General features: G+C 35.0%; 4 protein-coding genes and 1 pseudogene across 8 annotated transcripts; 2 read left to right on the forward strand and 3 right to left on the reverse strand.

Annotated features, from left to right (window-relative positions):
• The first annotated feature begins 1,531 nt into the window (after positions 1-1,531).
• On the forward strand, positions 1,532-3,068 carry LOC146958498 (TCP family transcription factor). 2 transcript variants are annotated; one of them, XM_085740015.1, is made up of 3 exons: positions 1,532-1,565; positions 1,667-1,723; positions 1,868-3,068. In XM_085740015.1, the coding sequence occupies exon 3, from the start codon at positions 1,869-1,871 to the stop codon at positions 2,889-2,891; it is 1,023 nt and encodes a 340-aa protein (XP_085596141.1). In that variant the 5' UTR covers positions 1,532-1,565; positions 1,667-1,723; position 1,868; the 3' UTR covers positions 2,892-3,068. The 2 variants fall into 2 exon arrangements, with proteins under 2 accessions (XP_085596141.1, XP_085596139.1); XM_085740013.1 differs by lacking the exon at positions 1,667-1,723.
• Positions 3,069-7,668: 4,600 nt separating this feature from the next.
• Positions 7,669-9,364, forward strand: LOC146958499 (Peroxidase superfamily protein). Its single transcript, XM_085740016.1, has 3 exons — positions 7,669-7,931; positions 8,046-8,234; positions 8,633-9,364. Exons 1-3 carry the CDS (start codon positions 7,716-7,718, stop codon positions 9,194-9,196), a joined length of 969 nt encoding a protein of 322 aa, XP_085596142.1. The 5' UTR covers positions 7,669-7,715; the 3' UTR covers positions 9,197-9,364.
• A 450-nt stretch (positions 9,365-9,814) lies between these two features.
• Positions 9,815-12,968, reverse strand: LOC146958500 (2-oxoglutarate (2OG) and Fe(II)-dependent oxygenase superfamily protein). 4 transcript variants are annotated; one of them, XM_085740019.1, is made up of 5 exons: positions 12,655-12,965; positions 12,323-12,570; positions 11,345-11,567; positions 11,081-11,235; positions 9,815-10,116 (listed from the first exon to the last, which is right to left on the reverse strand). In XM_085740019.1, the coding sequence occupies exons 1-4, from the start codon at positions 12,919-12,921 to the stop codon at positions 11,113-11,115; spliced, it is 861 nt and encodes a 286-aa protein (XP_085596145.1). In that variant the 5' UTR covers positions 12,922-12,965; the 3' UTR covers positions 9,815-10,116; positions 11,081-11,112. The 4 variants fall into 4 exon arrangements, with proteins under 4 accessions (XP_085596145.1, XP_085596144.1, XP_085596146.1 ...); XM_085740018.1 differs by having other exon boundaries at positions 9,815-10,154; XM_085740020.1 differs by lacking the exon at positions 9,815-10,116 and having other exon boundaries at positions 10,946-11,235; positions 12,323-12,564; positions 12,655-12,968.
• A 462-nt stretch (positions 12,969-13,430) lies between these two features.
• LOC146958501 (uncharacterized) lies at positions 13,431-13,942 on the reverse strand. Its single transcript, XM_085752212.1, has 3 exons — positions 13,841-13,942; positions 13,537-13,756; positions 13,431-13,438 (listed from the first exon to the last, which is right to left on the reverse strand). The coding sequence occupies exons 1-3, from the start codon at positions 13,940-13,942 to the stop codon at positions 13,431-13,433; spliced, it is 330 nt and encodes a 109-aa protein (XP_085608338.1).
• A 354-nt stretch (positions 13,943-14,296) lies between these two features.
• On the reverse strand, positions 14,297-15,389 carry LOC146958502 (uncharacterized; annotated as a pseudogene).
• Between the last annotated feature and the right edge of the window lie 718 nt (positions 15,390-16,107).

The raw sequence follows: 16,107 nt of genomic DNA on the forward strand, positions 1-16,107 counted from the left end.
ATCTAAGACCTTTAGAAAAGTACACACACACTTAAACTGGACCCTAAATCTTAGGTGTGTGTGTACACACACACTTAAGATTTAGGGTCCAATATCCGCTACTATCATTTCTATTTCAAAAAACATTTATCTTTTCTTAAGAAATTGATTACTAACATTTGTCTCTTTTTTTACAACCACTAACATTTTTTTTAAAGAAGGATGCTTATAGCATTTCATTACCAATAATTTGTTCAATACAACGAGGTACATAAGTATAGATAATGAGACTAGCTAATATGCGCCACCCCCCGCTAAATGGTGAGTTGCCTCATTGGCTTGTCTTTGAGTAAACTCGACCTTATAGTTGGTAAACTTGGTGTTGAAGAGACGGCGACATGCAGAGAGAACCTGACCCAACTCTGTGATGTCAACGCAACGACCATTGAACGCATCAGTAGCAGACTTGGAATCCAAAAAGAAATTAACACTGTCAAAACCCATGCCACCCAAACCATTCATGCGTATAAAAGAGACCTAAGGCTTCCCCCCAATGGAATAGGACACACATGGGTAACCAGGATCACTTTAGCAAGCACAAAAACACCTTCGTCATCACGGATACAAATACATATCCTTGTTCTATTGAATTGATCCGAAAAAGAGGCATCTACGTTACATTTAAAATGACCATGTTGTGGTTTTTGCCAACAAATTTCAGTCATACCTGAAGTAACTTCGTTGTTCTGAACTGTGGGAGAGACAATAACACTAGCTGCACTTGAGGTAGATGTAGTAAGTGTGTGTTGTGGAGGTACATGCGGCCTCTTAGCTGCCATATGAGGGGTGTTGGCCAAACTCCAATATTAGATTAAATGAAAAGCACGATCAATAACGTCTGGTACTGCTTCGGTGACTACTTGCCATAGCTTTAGATTGTGGTGCTTCCATAAACTCCACAAGAAAGCTGCAAACCTTTGGGAATTGTCTCACGAAAGTTCCTGAAATGTAGAGAATATTGCATCTGTTGCTGAAGATGTGTCGTTGCGCATACTATTAATTGTATCTCCAATTTCACTTCTATGCTACACCTGCACAGCAAAAGAACAATAAAAAATAACATCGTTAAGATCTTCAAACGATTTGTTGCAAGTGACACGATTAGTGGAACAATACACTGTTTTATCTTAAAGTCTAACACGTGTTGGTAACCAGTCTCTGCACATTCTCCATATTAAATTCTTAACCTTTAGAGGAACCCGCAACCTTCAAACACCATCCCAATTAAGAAACATAATTTTCCTTCTTTTTCAAGTATATTGATTATTAGTATCATTTAAAATTTTCAACAAAGTTCCTTTTTATCCATCAAGACACCTACGACTATTGACTATGAATTATACTTTTTATTTTGAAATGGAAAATAGGAGTAAAACCCAGACGTAACTGCGTGGCATCATCCCATCCATTAATCTAATGTAAAAAGTATATCCAGCCGTTGATCCTATTTCACTGTGCAAATAAATACTGATCCTGAGGGACCCTCTCTTCCACACGGATATGTGGGGCTCTCCACCATTGTTAGGGTTTGTTATTTCTCTCAATCAACAAAATTTATCTTTTTTATTTATTTTTTATTAACAAAAACCTCTTCGATTTCTCAATTAGTCTTACTAATCTTTTGCAGTACCTGAAAGCTTCAAACACAGTCAACGTATCAAAAACTCTGTTTACAAAACACGAAGTAGGCCCCAAAAAAATTGATTTTTTTCTTTTTCTTTTCTGAATTCGTAAATTTGAAATCTTTTTCGTTTTTTTCATCTGGGTTTTGATCATTCTTTAATGGGTCTTTGTTAAATTTTTATTTTATTTGTTAATTTTTGTTTAGGATGGAAGTGAACCCTAACGGCGGCGATGATGTTTTCTGTGAAGAAAACAACACTGACAATACTGAAGTATCTCCGTCGGAGACAACGGAGCCTGCGGCGGCGGTAATGAAAGAAGAGCTAACGGAAACGGAAAACAACAGCCTTATTCCGATGCCGGTTCAAACGATGACAGTGGCGGCGGCGAAGAGGTCATCGAAAGACCGTCACACGAAGGTGGAGGGACGTGGTCGGAGAATCAGGATTCCGGCGACATGCGCCGCCAGAATCTTTCAACTGACGAGGGAGCTAGGTCACAAATCCGACGGAGAAACAATCCGGTGGTTACTAGAACAAGCTGAACCTTCTATCATCGAAGCTACCGGCACTGGAACTGTGCCGGCCATCGCTGTTTCCGTCGGAGGTACGTTGAAGATTCCAACATCATCTCCGGCGAGACCGGACGGTGAAGATGCTCCGGTGAAAAGAAGAAGAAGAGCTTCAAACAGTGAGTTTGTTGACTTGAATGATCAAGTTTCAATGTGTTCTGGATTAGCCCCAATTGCTCAAACAGCATACGGTGCCACCACCTCCGGTGGTGGTGGTAGTGGTGAAAATGGTGGTGGTTTAGTTCCATTATGGCCTGTTGTAAGTAACGGTGTTGGGTCTAATACAACAGGACCATTTTTCATGTTCCCAAATTCAAGTTTAATGAATCAGCCACAGTTTTGGGCTATTCCTGCAGCACCATTTTTCAATGTGCAAACAAGACCTATTTCTGATTTTGTATCTGCTATGCAAACGCCACAAGAACCTTCAAATGCTTCTACTGCTTATGCAAATTCCAATGCCTCGTCTACTTTGGCTCCTAGTTTCAGTTCAGCAACTTCAACTAGTTGTTCTGCTACCACTTCTTCATCTTCTGCTACAAATACTCAGATGCTAAGGGATTTTTCTTTGGATATCTTTGATAAGAAAGAGTTGCAGTTTATGGGTTGTTCTTCTGCAAATTTGGAATCATCTCCCTCTTCAAATCCTTCAAATTGAAGTTTAAGTTGGTAGAAAAATGTGCTTAGACTTTAGAAGTTAGAAAAGCTAGTCAATATCTTTTTTTTGGAAAATTGGAATAGAAAAGCAGAGATAGCTTGTGTCTATCTGAATTTTGTCTTTTTGGTTTTTGGCCAATGCGAAAGAACACATCTTGAATTTTTGTTTTTAAAGAAATCTTTCTTTGTTTGTCTATTTATCTTTTAGATTTTATTATTTCTGCCTTTAATATTTATTATAGTTCGTTTATCATATTTATTATTGAGAGTAAAAAATATTCAAAATTTCTAACAAAAATTGTCAAATAGTCGCTTTATATATTGTGGGTTCAACTTCTGCTTATAGGTGATGACATCTTTAATCATTGATGTAAATGCATTTGTTAGTAATTATTATTGAATGTTAAAGTATGCTCTTTGGTGTGCCACCATCTAAACTTTTTAAAAAATATACATAATGAAATGATCGTTTATTAAAAATATTATAGAAAAAAAAATACATGAATTGATTAGGAATAAAAATAAAATAAAAACTTGTTTTTCAAAATGCAAATGTAAAAAAGCGTCATCGTGAGCATGGAAAATGAATAAGATGAGGTCAGACAAGTAGGATACAATTCTGAATGAATGAGATGAAAAATCACAAGTTAAATAAAGGAGACGGAGGAGTTTGATGTTCATGAGATAAAAATGGTAATTAATTGTAATATATCCCTAGTGACAAGTAAAATTCGATTTTAAAACGAATGAGATAAATATCACATATCAAACAAAGGAAATGAAGAAGTTTAATGTTTTTAATATGAAAATGATAATGAAATGTGTTAAAAAAATATAAAAATATAAAAAAAAGGGTTTTCTTTTATAAGGATAAATTACCTCTAATACATTAAGAGGTAATGTAAAAATAAACCATAAGAAAACATGCTATTTTGTTTCTCTTTTCTATTAAACAATGATCTTATATCATCGATAAAAATGTGAATTCTTGTTTTATATTGAAAAAGAAATTTGAATTTTTGAGTCAAAGGCAACGTCCCACCATGCGGGGTCCGGTTTACACGTGCGAAGTGGCTTATAATTATCCGATAACTCTTACTCCCTCCGTTTTAAAATGAGTGTCGTTTTAGGTGTTTACACACATATTAAGAAATGCAATGATTAAGAGAAAGAGAATGGCTACTTTACCAAATTATCCTTATTAACTATTGGTAAGTTTTAAAAGTAATACTTTGGAAGTAGTGTGCATAGTATTAATTGGAGGGTACAATTGAAAAGAAAAGGTTATTATTGCATTGGAAACTGAAAGCGACATTTATTTTGAAACAAATTTTTTTGGCTAAAGCGACACTCATTTTAAAACGGATGGAGTAAGACGGTGTGAGGTTTTGCTACCTAGCAGTGTGCGTGGCCATTAGAAAAGTGGGATATTAGAAAGGTCACGTGAGTTTCTTTCTGCACGTGTTGTTTGTGGGCCACAAAAATGTGGGTGGGGAAAGTGAGGGGTCCGTGGAGCATGGTGAGTGGCTGAACTTGGGCCACGAGATTTGGTCACGTGAGTGCTGGATTATGGCACGTGTCCCTATGATTTTTTGGGACCCTCTCGTGTGTGGAACCAAGCTGGCCCCAGTACACGTGTTGACTGTGCTGTTAGGTTTATGGGTGAACCAAATATTTTGTCCTTCTCAAGGCATGGAGTAATTAGTATTATGTGTGGTGAAATCATTAAGGTAAAGGTATGTAAAATGAAATACTCTCTCTGTCGGCCCCTTGTGAGGTTAACTCAGTTGGTATATAAACAATACATAATATACGAAAGGTTTGGGGTTCAAACTCTAGTCACCACAAAAAAGTACTCCTTCCGTCCTTTCATTTTCATTTATGCTACGAATTGCCCATAAACTTGTGTACTATTGTAACAAGAAAATCATAAATTACATGACATAAACTGTGGATGTTCCTTTGCATCACAAGTCTACACATCCTGCTAGTCCATGTTCCTCATACCAGCTTCCTATACATTTTAACACACACTATGACACACACATTACATCTAAAGCACCTCTGCAAGCACAATAGTAATTAGTAGCACACACAAATACTGCCTTCAGTATTTTATTTATAACTTGTTTAGTACCAATGGTACAAATACTTGTGATTACTGATGACTAACGGAGCTCAATAGTTTTGTTAGCTGTGGCACTGGCAGGTGTGGAAGGCTAGGAATGTTAGCTGTGTTTCATCAAAAGATGGCTAATGCCTTTTATATAAGTGCATGTGCATCCCAAAGACTGAGGTTCAGGAATTTAAGTAGGGAAACACAAAAAACTGCATAAACATGATATGCAACAGCTCCTTACTCCTCACTCTGATGGATCAATCCAATGTAGATGTTTTCAGGGATGGTGTAGTGGTTGGGGGATGGGGAATGTAAATTTTACGAGGGACCATATATAAAGAAAATTTATACTTTAAACTACTTCCTCCGTTGCCAATTATAAACAATTTGATTTTTTAAGTTCATTCAATTAATGATATATGTGGTTCATATTATAATATACATTCATTATTAATTGAATGAATTTAAAAAGTGAAATTTGTTTATAATTAGTAACGGAGGGAGTAATATATTAAACTTAACAAAATGAAAAGAAAAAAAAATCACAGTATTTTTGCTTTATGTAAAATATAAATTAGTTATTGGTTTGTCAATAATACCCTTACTTATTTATTGTAGAAAGAGAGAGAGAGAGAAATAATATAATAAATGATTAAAGATATTATAGAAAAAAAACACAATGAACTTAATCAAAAATAACAAAATTTATTTGATTTATTGATATGTGTAATTTTCTCAAAAACGATAAGTATTGTGAAACGGAGGGAGTATATAGATGCATTCATCTCTCACTTAAAACTCATATGCTAGTAGTAATTGTCTTTCTTTTTTATTGGTTAAAAACAATAGAGAGAAAAAAGAAGAGAGAAGATAACAACATCGTGTGAGTATATGAAAGAGAAAGTTGTTCAAAGGTTATCACAAAATGGTTGTACAAATATTATTTCTCTTATGTAATCTCTCAATCACCAGTCTATGTTCGTCTTGAGCAGAGATCTGGTTATTAAATAAATTTTGTTGTTCAAAAAATAAATAAATAAATGTAATGTGTGTGGGTTTTGTGGTCGATAAGCTATGATCCCCCTTTTTTTTTTTAATTTGTAAATTGCTCTATTCAATTATTATTGATGAAAGGGTGTTTGCGGTCCGGTTTGAATCAGTTTTGAGGCAAAAATTCATCTGGTCCAAAGATAAAATTATATGTGGTTTGGTTTGGTTTTGGATGATTAATTTTAAAAAATCGATCTGATCCGATCCAAATTAATGTGGTTTAATTTAGATCGATTTTTAGATATCCAAATTACAAATTGTAACTTTTTTTTATTAATAATAGTCTTATAAAAAATAAACGGTACTGAATAACAATGATTTATTATCTATGAAACATATGAAATAGAATCAAAACTGATTAAATTAAACTCATATGTAGTATTAAAAGAATTAAAAAGAAAAACACAATATCTTAATATAATAATTATACTTGTAAAAATAAAAATATGTGTATGCGGTATCGTTCAGTTTGGTTAAGTTTTGAAAAATCCATCCAAAATCCGATCCAATCCGCACAGTTTTTACAAAATGTCATCCAAACACATCCAATAATATTCGGTTTTGTGCGATTTTTGGTTTTTTTCGATCGGTTTACGATTTTAATTTGGATCGGTTTGGATTCGAACACCCCCTAACTACAAGAAAAACGTATCCACAAAATAGAATATTTCAAGGAAAAGAGAGGAGTATTTAGACACAAATTTTATTATTTTAGAATGATGATGATATAATTGTGAACGCAGTAATCGAAGTTGAAAATTGAAAATTAATGTTTTTTTCTTGATCTTTTATTTTTGTACATGTAAATAATTTGTATTTTGTTTTTCGTCACTACCACATGGTAGTCCCCCATTGGATGTTAATGTGACATATCATGACCTTTTATATACACGTAATTTTTTTAAACAAAAAGTTAACATCAATGACTAAAAATAAAGACATTTGATTTTGCAAGAACTTAAACAATAACAAGAAATAGGGGCCAATGCCAAAATTCATTAGGACTTCCCTTATATTTAAACCTGTTTTTAATTGTAAGAGGAGGCAATTATTGACCAATTTTCGATTCACTCAACCAGAGCAACAAATTTGGTAAGGTGTAAAGTGACAACAATGGTCGTTTATTTTAGTTTTTTCTCCAAACCGCCCAAATTTCAGTGCACAATATTGTACTCCATCCCTCGTCAACTAAACTATCCTGAAAGGTATGTATCGACAGAAGAATTCTGGAAACAAAATGCTACCTAACATTTTTAATGTACTTTTATTTTGCGGTACACCTGAATAAAACCTTGATAGCCTCTCAATCAATGATGAATAGTAATTAATAAAGCATAATAGACTCAATTATGAAGCCCTTGACATAGTCGCTATCAAATTGTTCTGTACTTTTAGTTGATTATTACTGAAGACATGAGTCTTGGTGGATTAATATACTAGCAAGGTCCTAAAGCAGAACAAAGGGAACTCCAAATTCTGTACTTCTAGGCTAATATTCCAAACTTTGAGTGGCTTCAAAGTACAATAATCTGAGTTAAGCATGTATTTTATTTGCTGAAATGGATCGCCTCAGTTCTATATATACCCTAATACATCTTTCCATGAATTCATCCAATCCTCATTTTACAGTTCTCGAGCTATTACCTGGTTTATCAAATGGCTCCTCTGCTAGCACAAAACACCTTTCCAATCCTTTTACTCTTCTTTACAATATTTGCATTATCCAAAGCTGAACTTCATGCCCATTACTATGACCAAACATGTCCACAATTGGACAAAATCATTTCAGAGACGGTTCTAACCGCTTCTATCCATGACCCAAAAGTCCCAGCCCGTATTTTGAGGATGTTCTTCCATGACTGTTTCATAAGGGTATGTATGATCTCTCAATCTCATTTAAAACACACACTCACACACATATATGCTACGTATAGTTTTTTTTACCAATGGGTTTGTAATCTTCTAATGATTAATGTTCAATGATAGGGATGCGATGCATCAGTGTTGCTGGATTCAACTGCCACTAACCAAGCAGAGAAAGACGGCCCTCCTAATATCTCAGTTCGATCATTCTATGTGATTGATGAAGCTAAAGCAAAGCTTGAATTGGCTTGCCCAGGCATTGTTTCTTGTGCTGATATACTTGCTCTTTTAGCAAGAGATGTGGTTGCCATGGTAATATCTATCTAAGACTAGTTTAGACCTGCTAAAATTTTGATACTTCTAGGAAGCCATTTTATCCAATAATTGTATCCTATATGCCTATGTAGAGTAGATATGTATGGCGATCTCATAAAATATTTCATAGAAGAATTCAAGTCACTTAATATAGATTTAGCTAATAATACTCAGAAATTCAAAACGGCGCATTTATAATTTCTATATGCAATATGAACACTCGCTACTAAGAAATACATTCAAAACGACATATTTATAAGTTCTATATGCAATATGACACTCGCTACTAAGAAATGCGAATCTTGAGTACCAAAGAAATTTTATCTAAGCTATTTAGTATACTGGGTATTGATATTTATAAGTTATTTATTAACACTCCCTATTTGCTCTGACAGTCTGGAGGTCCATATTGGAAAGTACTAAAAGGACGGAAAGATGGAAGGGTATCAAAGGCATCTGATACCGCCAACTTACCAGCCCCAACCTTGAATGTAGGCCAACTCATTCAGAGCTTTGCTAAGAGAGGGTTGGGAGTTAAAGATATGGTGACTTTATCTGGAGGACACACTCTGGGTTTCTCACATTGTTCTTCCTTTGAGGCTCGTCTACATAATTTCAGTTCTGTTCATGACACTGACCCACGGTTGAACACTGAATTTGCACTAGACCTAAAAAATAAGTGCCCAAAACCAAACAACAACCAAAACGCAGGACAGTTCCTGGACTCAACAGCATCAGTGTTTGATAATGACTATTACAAACAACTGCTAGCTGGAAAAGGTGTGTTTTCTTCCGACCAGTCACTTGTTGGTGATTACAGAACTAGATGGATTGTTGAAGCATTTGCAAGAGATCAGAGTTTGTTTTTCAAAGAGTTTGCAGCTTCAATGTTGAAACTCGGAAATCTAAGAGGCTCCGATAATGGAGAAGTGAGACTTAATTGCAGGGCTGTGAATTGAGAAACATTAGAGACAAATTTGCCGTGATTGTTTTTTGTCTTTGCACCACTACAATTATATACGATATTATCATAATGATCTTGTTACCACTCATGTTGAAATAAATGTAATTATGCTTGTATACCTCATATCAAGAATGGTAAATGAACATTGTTCATTTGTGCACAATAGCATGAGGTCTTCTAATATTGTTTTCCAAATATTAAATCGACATCAAATTTGTAATGCTTTGCTTCTTTCATTTTCTTATCAAGGGTTGAGAACTTGAATTCAGCCTTCTATTAAATGTTGACGGCCTTCGGGCCACTTCAATTCTATGAATGATTACGGGTGTACAAACTAATGTTTGCCCCCAAAACTTAAAGACTATGCAGAATTCATACAATATGTGTATTTCAAATTGCAAACAAGATTTTGAGAAGTTCTAGTCAAGGCTCAGCTTAATGATATCTTACACTTGAGAAGAGTGATTAAAAATGTTTGCAGTAGTTTAAAATCTACAGGAATTTCATGTTGGAAAATGTCTTGCAGTGTTCAGGGTATGGTAAATGGAACTAACCTAATTATGTTCTACAAACTTTAACCTAAGAAGGACGCAAGAGGCAGCAACATTAGAAATTTCACAAGTGTCAGCAAAATGTTAAATCCTAATTGAGAAGTAACATTAAAGATCGAGATATTGTAGATGCGATGGATCAACAAGCAAGAAACATCCCTACAAACAGATGTCCATAAATAACAAAAATATCATCACTACTTTTCATAGGGGTAAAAAAAAGACAGCAGCTTCCTATGATATTCAATCCTGGAAACAGCCTCTTGTGTAAAAACAGGGTAAGGCTGCGTACAATACACCAAATGGTGGGACCCCTTCCCGGACCCTGCGTATGCGGGAGCTTCAGTGCACCGGGTTGCCCTTCCTATGATATTCAACTTGAAGTATCCATAAAAGTAATTCCTATATAACGGAACAATATATAAATACTCATATAATGTTTTGAGTAGCGATCCAGAAGTCCTAGCTCAACTGGCAAAATGCCGAAATAGTTGTCAAAGCGGAAACGCGGCGCGGCGCGGCCACCCCAAAAATTGACGCGGCGCGGTAAGCGGGCGCGACGCAGGCGCTTTTACATGACGCGGACACTAAAACTAAATATTATATTATTAATTAAGGACTAAAAAAGTATGAAAAAAATATATTTAGTATTAATATAGATGAGAAAATTTTATTTTGCATTCACATTTAGACTTCATCTTGATCATATTAATTCCTAGATCTCTAATCAATCTTTCACTTCTTCCCTTTCTTCTTCATTTTGACTGTAAAAAAAAGGATGATTAACAGAGAACAGAGATGAGATTTTGTGGTTTCTGATGAGATTTTTTTGTTGACCCGCTTTTTGCCCGCGTTGACCCGCTTTTTGCCCGCGGTGACCCGCTTTTCGCCCGCGTTGACCCGCTTTTGTTCCGCTTTTGCCTAACGCGCGACTCGGTCGCGTTCTGACGCGCTAGGCTGTTTTCAGCCGCGTTAGACCGCTATTGACAACAGAGCCCGAAATTGTTAGGCCGGATGCCATAACCGGGGTTCGAACCCCGGTACCTCCACTTCTGTGTGTGAGTTTATAATGGCTTTGCCATTTCGTCTATCTACCAAAAAAAAAAAAAAAAAATGTTCTGAGTAGCGGGAATTTTATATTATAATACTAGACTGCCCTTTTTAATAATGTACAGCTGATTTAAGTACCCAGATTCAGCAAAATTATAACAGTAAATTATCTGCAGCATAGAATCGCAAACATAGTATTTAACAACATCGAAGATCTGAACAATACAAAACTTTTCATGTTATAAGCTAACGAATAAGCCTTCAGATGAAGAATATACCAGAGAATTTGATACAAGGCATTAACTGCTCCTCAAGCAAATACAACATCCGAACGAAAGACATATTTTACACCTTTGGTAACATTTCTGGCTTCATGTAACAAGCATTTATCTCCATGAATGTGCAAGAGTGCCATCCCTTCAATGGGAGCAACCTGTAAAATCAAAATTGTATCAACACCCAAAGCAAGCAAATAGTGACATCCCAAAACTTGCATTAAGCAACATCAACTGATATTTCACTAAAATAAAATTAAAATCTACCTCAGCCACAATGCTATTTCTTGAACCATAGAAGACTGTTTCTCCTCCAACTAAACGATCAGAAGATGAATCTGTAGGTTTGCTGGAATCATTTTTAGCCTTGGATTTAACTTCACCAGGTCCACCACTCAAATAAACTAGCAAAGTATAACGAGTTCTTTTTCCATCTCCAAGATCATTACTCTCATCGATATGTCGTCCAAACCGTTGACCAACTTTGTACCTGAAATACAAAAAATGCATGACAATTGGTGAAGGTGATATAATTTTTTCTGATAAAACCAAATTTAAAGACATCATGTGTTTTCAATTGATTAAGAAGACAGCATAAATGAATATGCAATGTTTCAAGAAAAGCTATAGAATTCTGAAAACTTAGACCTTGTTTGCATAAACAACTTAGCCCCTGTTTGGATAAATAGCTTATTTGTAGCTTATAGCACAAGCACTTATCATGATAAGCCCTTATGTATAAGCTATTTATATAGCAAAGGATAAAATAGACTTCAAATATTTTTGTATAAGCTACAAGCTGTTTTCATAAGCTATCTTGGAGAGTTTATGAAAATAAGCTGAAAACAGCTTATGAATAATGTTATACACTGTTTTCATATGTTCTCCTGAACAGTCTCGGAAAATTTCTACCGGTAGATAAACCCAAACAAGTCAATCCAAACAGACCCTTAACTAATTTATAGCAAAAACACTTATCATATAAGTGCTTACACATAAGCTATTTCTATAACAAAAGATTAAGTAAAGTCAAATTATTCTCAATCAAGCTATAAATTGTTTTCACGAGCTATCATAAAGAGCTTACGGAAATAAGTTGAAAACAACTTAATATATCGTAAGCTCTCGCAAACAGTCTCAAAAGTGCTCAAATAAATAAGCTCAACTAAGTTAATCCAAACAGGTCCTTATAGAACTATACAATAATCTTTTGTATCAGAGAGATAGAGCAACAAAAAAACTAACCTATATAATCTAATATTTGGATTCAAACCTACAGCAGCTTTCCCTCGAATTCTTATATCAGAAAAAAGCTTGTTAAGTCCAGAATCCCAAATAGAATCAGCAAGAACAGGATCATTCACCGAAATTCGATCATTATCTCTATAAGCTTCACCTTTCGCTGGACCTAAACTTCCTTGATGAGTAAAACCAATTCCCTCAGCAGTTTCAATGAATGCCTTTGATTCATAAGATGAAAAGAAATTCTGAACCTGGAAAAATCATCAAAATAAGAATAATTCACAGATAAAATTGGGAAAAGAAAAAGAAGAAGGGTTGAATGAATAGTAAGTAACCGTGAAGAGATCGAAATCTCGTAAGCGAGTGATGTGAAGATTGTTTTTGGGTTTGATGGAAGGCCATTTTGGGTCGGTTGTTGTTTCTTTTCTCTCTCCCATTCTTCTCTTCCTCCTTACGCTCCCTTCCTCCCTACGAGGTGTGTATCGTTCCTCTATTTGGTTTCGTCGCTCCCTGAAGAACCGCTTGACGATATACCTCTCTTCGATTTCAGACCGCCTTTTGTAAGCTTCGATATCAAAAAGAAATAATTTTGAAGGATCCATTGATATTTTTTTTAGTAATACGAGATTTTTGGTATTGATGCAGCAATGGAAGAATGGAAAATATTGGGTGACATAATATCACCGTGACATTAAATCTGGACCACATAAAGGTGTTGTGTTGTGTGGCCCAGATGTGTTGTATGTGTTGTGTGACCCAGATGTTATGTGACAATGTGTGTTGTGTGGCCCAAATTTAATATCACGGTGACATTATGTCACCCAAGTGCTTCCCGGAAGAATGAGCGGATTGAGATTTCAAGGTATTTTAAAAGACTTTTTTATTATAAAAAAGTTGTGTATTCAATGAAAATTTTTATAAAATATAAGAGTATGTATTCAAAATATTATGATAGAGAGTGTGTTGTAATCATTTCTTTTCAATGAGTCCTTAAAATTCATAAAATCTTTTGAAATCTTATAAATCCATAAAATCCTTTAAAATCTTATGATGTAAATCCATTGAAATCCAAATTGAAAATCCTGATTGTCTTTTAAAATCATGAAAGTCATTAAAATCCTACAAAATCTTTTATACAACTATACAAGAATCTATTGTATCAGAGAGATAGAGCAACAAAAAAACTAACCTATATAATCTAATATTTGGATTCAAACCTACAGCAGCTTTCCCTCGAATTCTTATATCAGAAAAAAGCTTGTTAAGTCCAGAATCCCAAATAGAATCAGCAAGAACAGGATCATTCACCGAAATTCGATCATTATCTCTATAAGCTTCACCTTTAGCTGGACCTAAACTTCCTTGATGAGTAAAACCAATTCCCTCAGCAGTTTCAATGAATGCCTTTGATTCATAAGATGAAAAGAAATTCTGAACCTGGAAAAATCATCAAAATAAGAATAATTCACAGATAAAATTGGGAAAAGAAAAAGAAGAAGGGTTGAATGAATAGTAAGTAACCGTGAAGAGATCGAAATCTCGTAAGCGAGTGATGTGAAGATTGTTTTTGGGTTTGATGGAAGGCCATTTTGGGTCGGTTGTTGTTTCTTTTCTCTCTCCCATTTTTCTCTTCCTCCCCCTACGAGATGTGTATCCTTCCTCTATTCTATTTGCTTTCGTCGCTCCCTGAACCGTTTGAGGATATACCTCTCTTCGATTTCAGACCGCCTTTTGTAAGCTTCGATATCAAAGTAAGAATCCATTGATATTTTTTAGAATGAGCCCCCATTTAAATTGAGTTGGTGAAATGGACGGACTCCAAACAAACAATGCAATGTAGTGAAATATAGAAATAAGATTGAAATGGACGCACTCCAAACAAATAATGCAATGAAGTTAAATAATAGATAACGCACAAAGTGATAAAATACAACCAACGACTTGACAACATAGTTAAATAATGGATAAGGATATAAATCATATTGAAATGGACGGATATTTGCTCCGGTCATCGAGATGCTCCTTTGAACTTAGCTTCACAAACATCTTCATCTTCTTAGCATAAGTACTTTCTTTCAACAATTGGTTACCCTCCTCTTGTCTCATGGCTATTTTGTCCAATCGTTCTAACTCTTTCTCCTTATATTGTTTGAATTCATTCCACTCTTCATTAACTGATTCTAAGGTCGCGCCCTTACTTTTCTTTTTACCCTTTTTTTAGCTGCATCCCTCCCCATTGAGTGAGCACTAGATCCTATGGAGTTGGAATCACTTGCATCACTCTTGTGGGCTCTCTTAGATCCACTATTTCCAGAGCCAGTATTTCCTCATACCTGACTATCATAACGTGGTTGATCATGGACAACGAGCCATCCTGACATTAAACTGAAAATGTCCACTCTTACCACTTGAATATAATTCATGCGCTTTTGCCAATACATCATTCTCCGACCACCCACTTTGTTGCATACGCTCAGCACTATCATAAGCGTCAATCCATTTATTAAGTATTTTGTTCATGTAGTTGTAATGATTTTTGCACGTAGCTGCATCACGGGGAGGATTAAATGAGCAATGCTCATTACAGTAATCAACAATTTTACCCCAATATGAATCATTTTTTTGGTTTCTCCCAACAACATTGTCTGTTCCATATTTAATCCACCCACTAATTAGAACCAAATTTTGATTGGTGTTCCAATTGGGGTTTTTTCTGGCGAGCAAGAGTTGAATCCTTTGCATTTTGAGTGGCTTCATAACCACAGATCATGCCACCAAGAGCCATTTGTGTAGAAAATTCAGAAAATTCATCAAGTCCGACATTCAGAACATTTTCATTTCCCATTGGAGTGGACGAATTATAAGGGGGTGTTTGAGATGAATAAGGCATCATTGATCCATTATATGGACGTTAATTTGGATTAGATGACGGCGTGATGAAATTTGGTATATTTTGGGAACCTTGTTGGTTGGAAGATTCATTTTGAAATCTATAGTTGTTGGGATTTGGATAGTCGAAAGGGTAATTAGTAGAATTTTGGGTGTTAAAAGGGTTATTATTGGGATCCATTTCATTAAAAAGATGTTTAGAGCTACAAACAAGAGTTTAGTGGAGGCTAAATAGAAACATTAGAGGGAGAAATGTCGTTTTTCCCGTGTCCAAATCAAATGAACCAAGTCTCTATTTATAGACAAAAAAAAAATATCAATTTTGGTGAAAAAATATTAAAAAAAAATTACTATGAATAATTGACCTCAAATAATTAAGATGAAATAAAAATCTGAAAATCACAGCAACCAATAGAATTTTGCCAAGTGTATTAAATTCAACCAACATGAAATAATTTGCCTCCACACCCTCCCCCAATATCTCTTCATTCAATCTGTTGAAAAAATTCAACCTCCTACAATCCACATGTTTTTCAACAACCTTTTTTTTTTTGTCGAAAGATATGAGATTTCAAAAAAACGCGGTATAACCAAAAAATCGGTTAAAACCACAAGTCAAGTACGAATGAAGCTTCAGAGAATTAGCCCCAGTATTACACCCTCAACAGTTGATTTTTTACTTGGGTTAATAGTGTTTTAACCCCTGTAATATAGGGCACTTTTGGTTTTGCCCCCTGTAAAAAAAAATGGATTCAGTCCTTGTAAAAGTAAGATTCTTCAGAAATGCCCCCTATACCACCTGACTCACCAGATTCCATGATGTGGTGTTGACGTGGCACTTTGACTCATCATTTTTTGATTACATGGCTATGTGAATGTATAATTTAATTTTGTTTTTC

The sequence above is a fragment of the Medicago sativa genome, chromosome 1 (assembly GCF_051527215.1).
Source record: "Medicago sativa cultivar Bolivia chromosome 1, Bolivia_mono, whole genome shotgun sequence".
NCBI lineage: Eukaryota > Viridiplantae > Streptophyta > Magnoliopsida > Fabales > Fabaceae > Medicago > Medicago sativa.

What these genes read in the sequence shown, in the direction of transcription:
- LOC146958498 (XM_085740013.1), top strand. Translation starts at nt 1,540, where the DNA reads ATGTGGGGCTCTCCACCATTGTTAGG. An exon ending in GGCTCTCCACCATTGTTAGG is followed by an intron (nt 1,566 to 1,867) that starts GTTTGTTATTTC and finishes ATTTTTGTTTAG; the next exon opens with GATGGAAGTGAACCCTAACG.
- LOC146958499 (XM_085740016.1), top strand. Translation starts at nt 7,716, where the DNA reads ATGGCTCCTCTGCTAGCACAAAACACCTTTCCAATCCTTTTACTCTTC. An exon ending in TCCATGACTGTTTCATAAGG is followed by an intron (nt 7,932 to 8,045) that starts GTATGTATGATC and finishes GTTCAATGATAG; the next exon opens with GGATGCGATGCATCAGTGTT. An exon ending in CAAGAGATGTGGTTGCCATG is followed by an intron (nt 8,235 to 8,632) that starts GTAATATCTATC and finishes TTGCTCTGACAG; the next exon opens with TCTGGAGGTCCATATTGGAA.
- LOC146958500 (XM_085740019.1), bottom strand. Translation starts at nt 12,921, where the DNA reads ATGGATCCTTCAAAATTATTTCTTTTTGATATCGAAGCTTACAAAAGG. An exon ending in CCAAATATTAGATTATATAG is followed by an intron (nt 11,568 to 12,322) that starts GTTAGTTTTTTT and finishes TTTGTATTTCAG; the next exon opens with GTACAAAGTTGGTCAACGGT. An exon ending in GAAATAGCATTGTGGCTGAG is followed by an intron (nt 11,236 to 11,344) that starts GTAGATTTTAAT and finishes TTGATTTTACAG; the next exon opens with GTTGCTCCCATTGAAGGGAT.
- LOC146958501 (XM_085752212.1), bottom strand. Translation starts at nt 13,942, where the DNA reads ATGGGAGAGAGAAAAGAAACAACAACCGACCCAAAATGGCCTTCCATC. An exon ending in GAGATTTCGATCTCTTCACG is followed by an intron (nt 13,757 to 13,840) that starts GTTACTTACTAT and finishes TGATTTTTCCAG; the next exon opens with GTTCAGAATTTCTTTTCATC.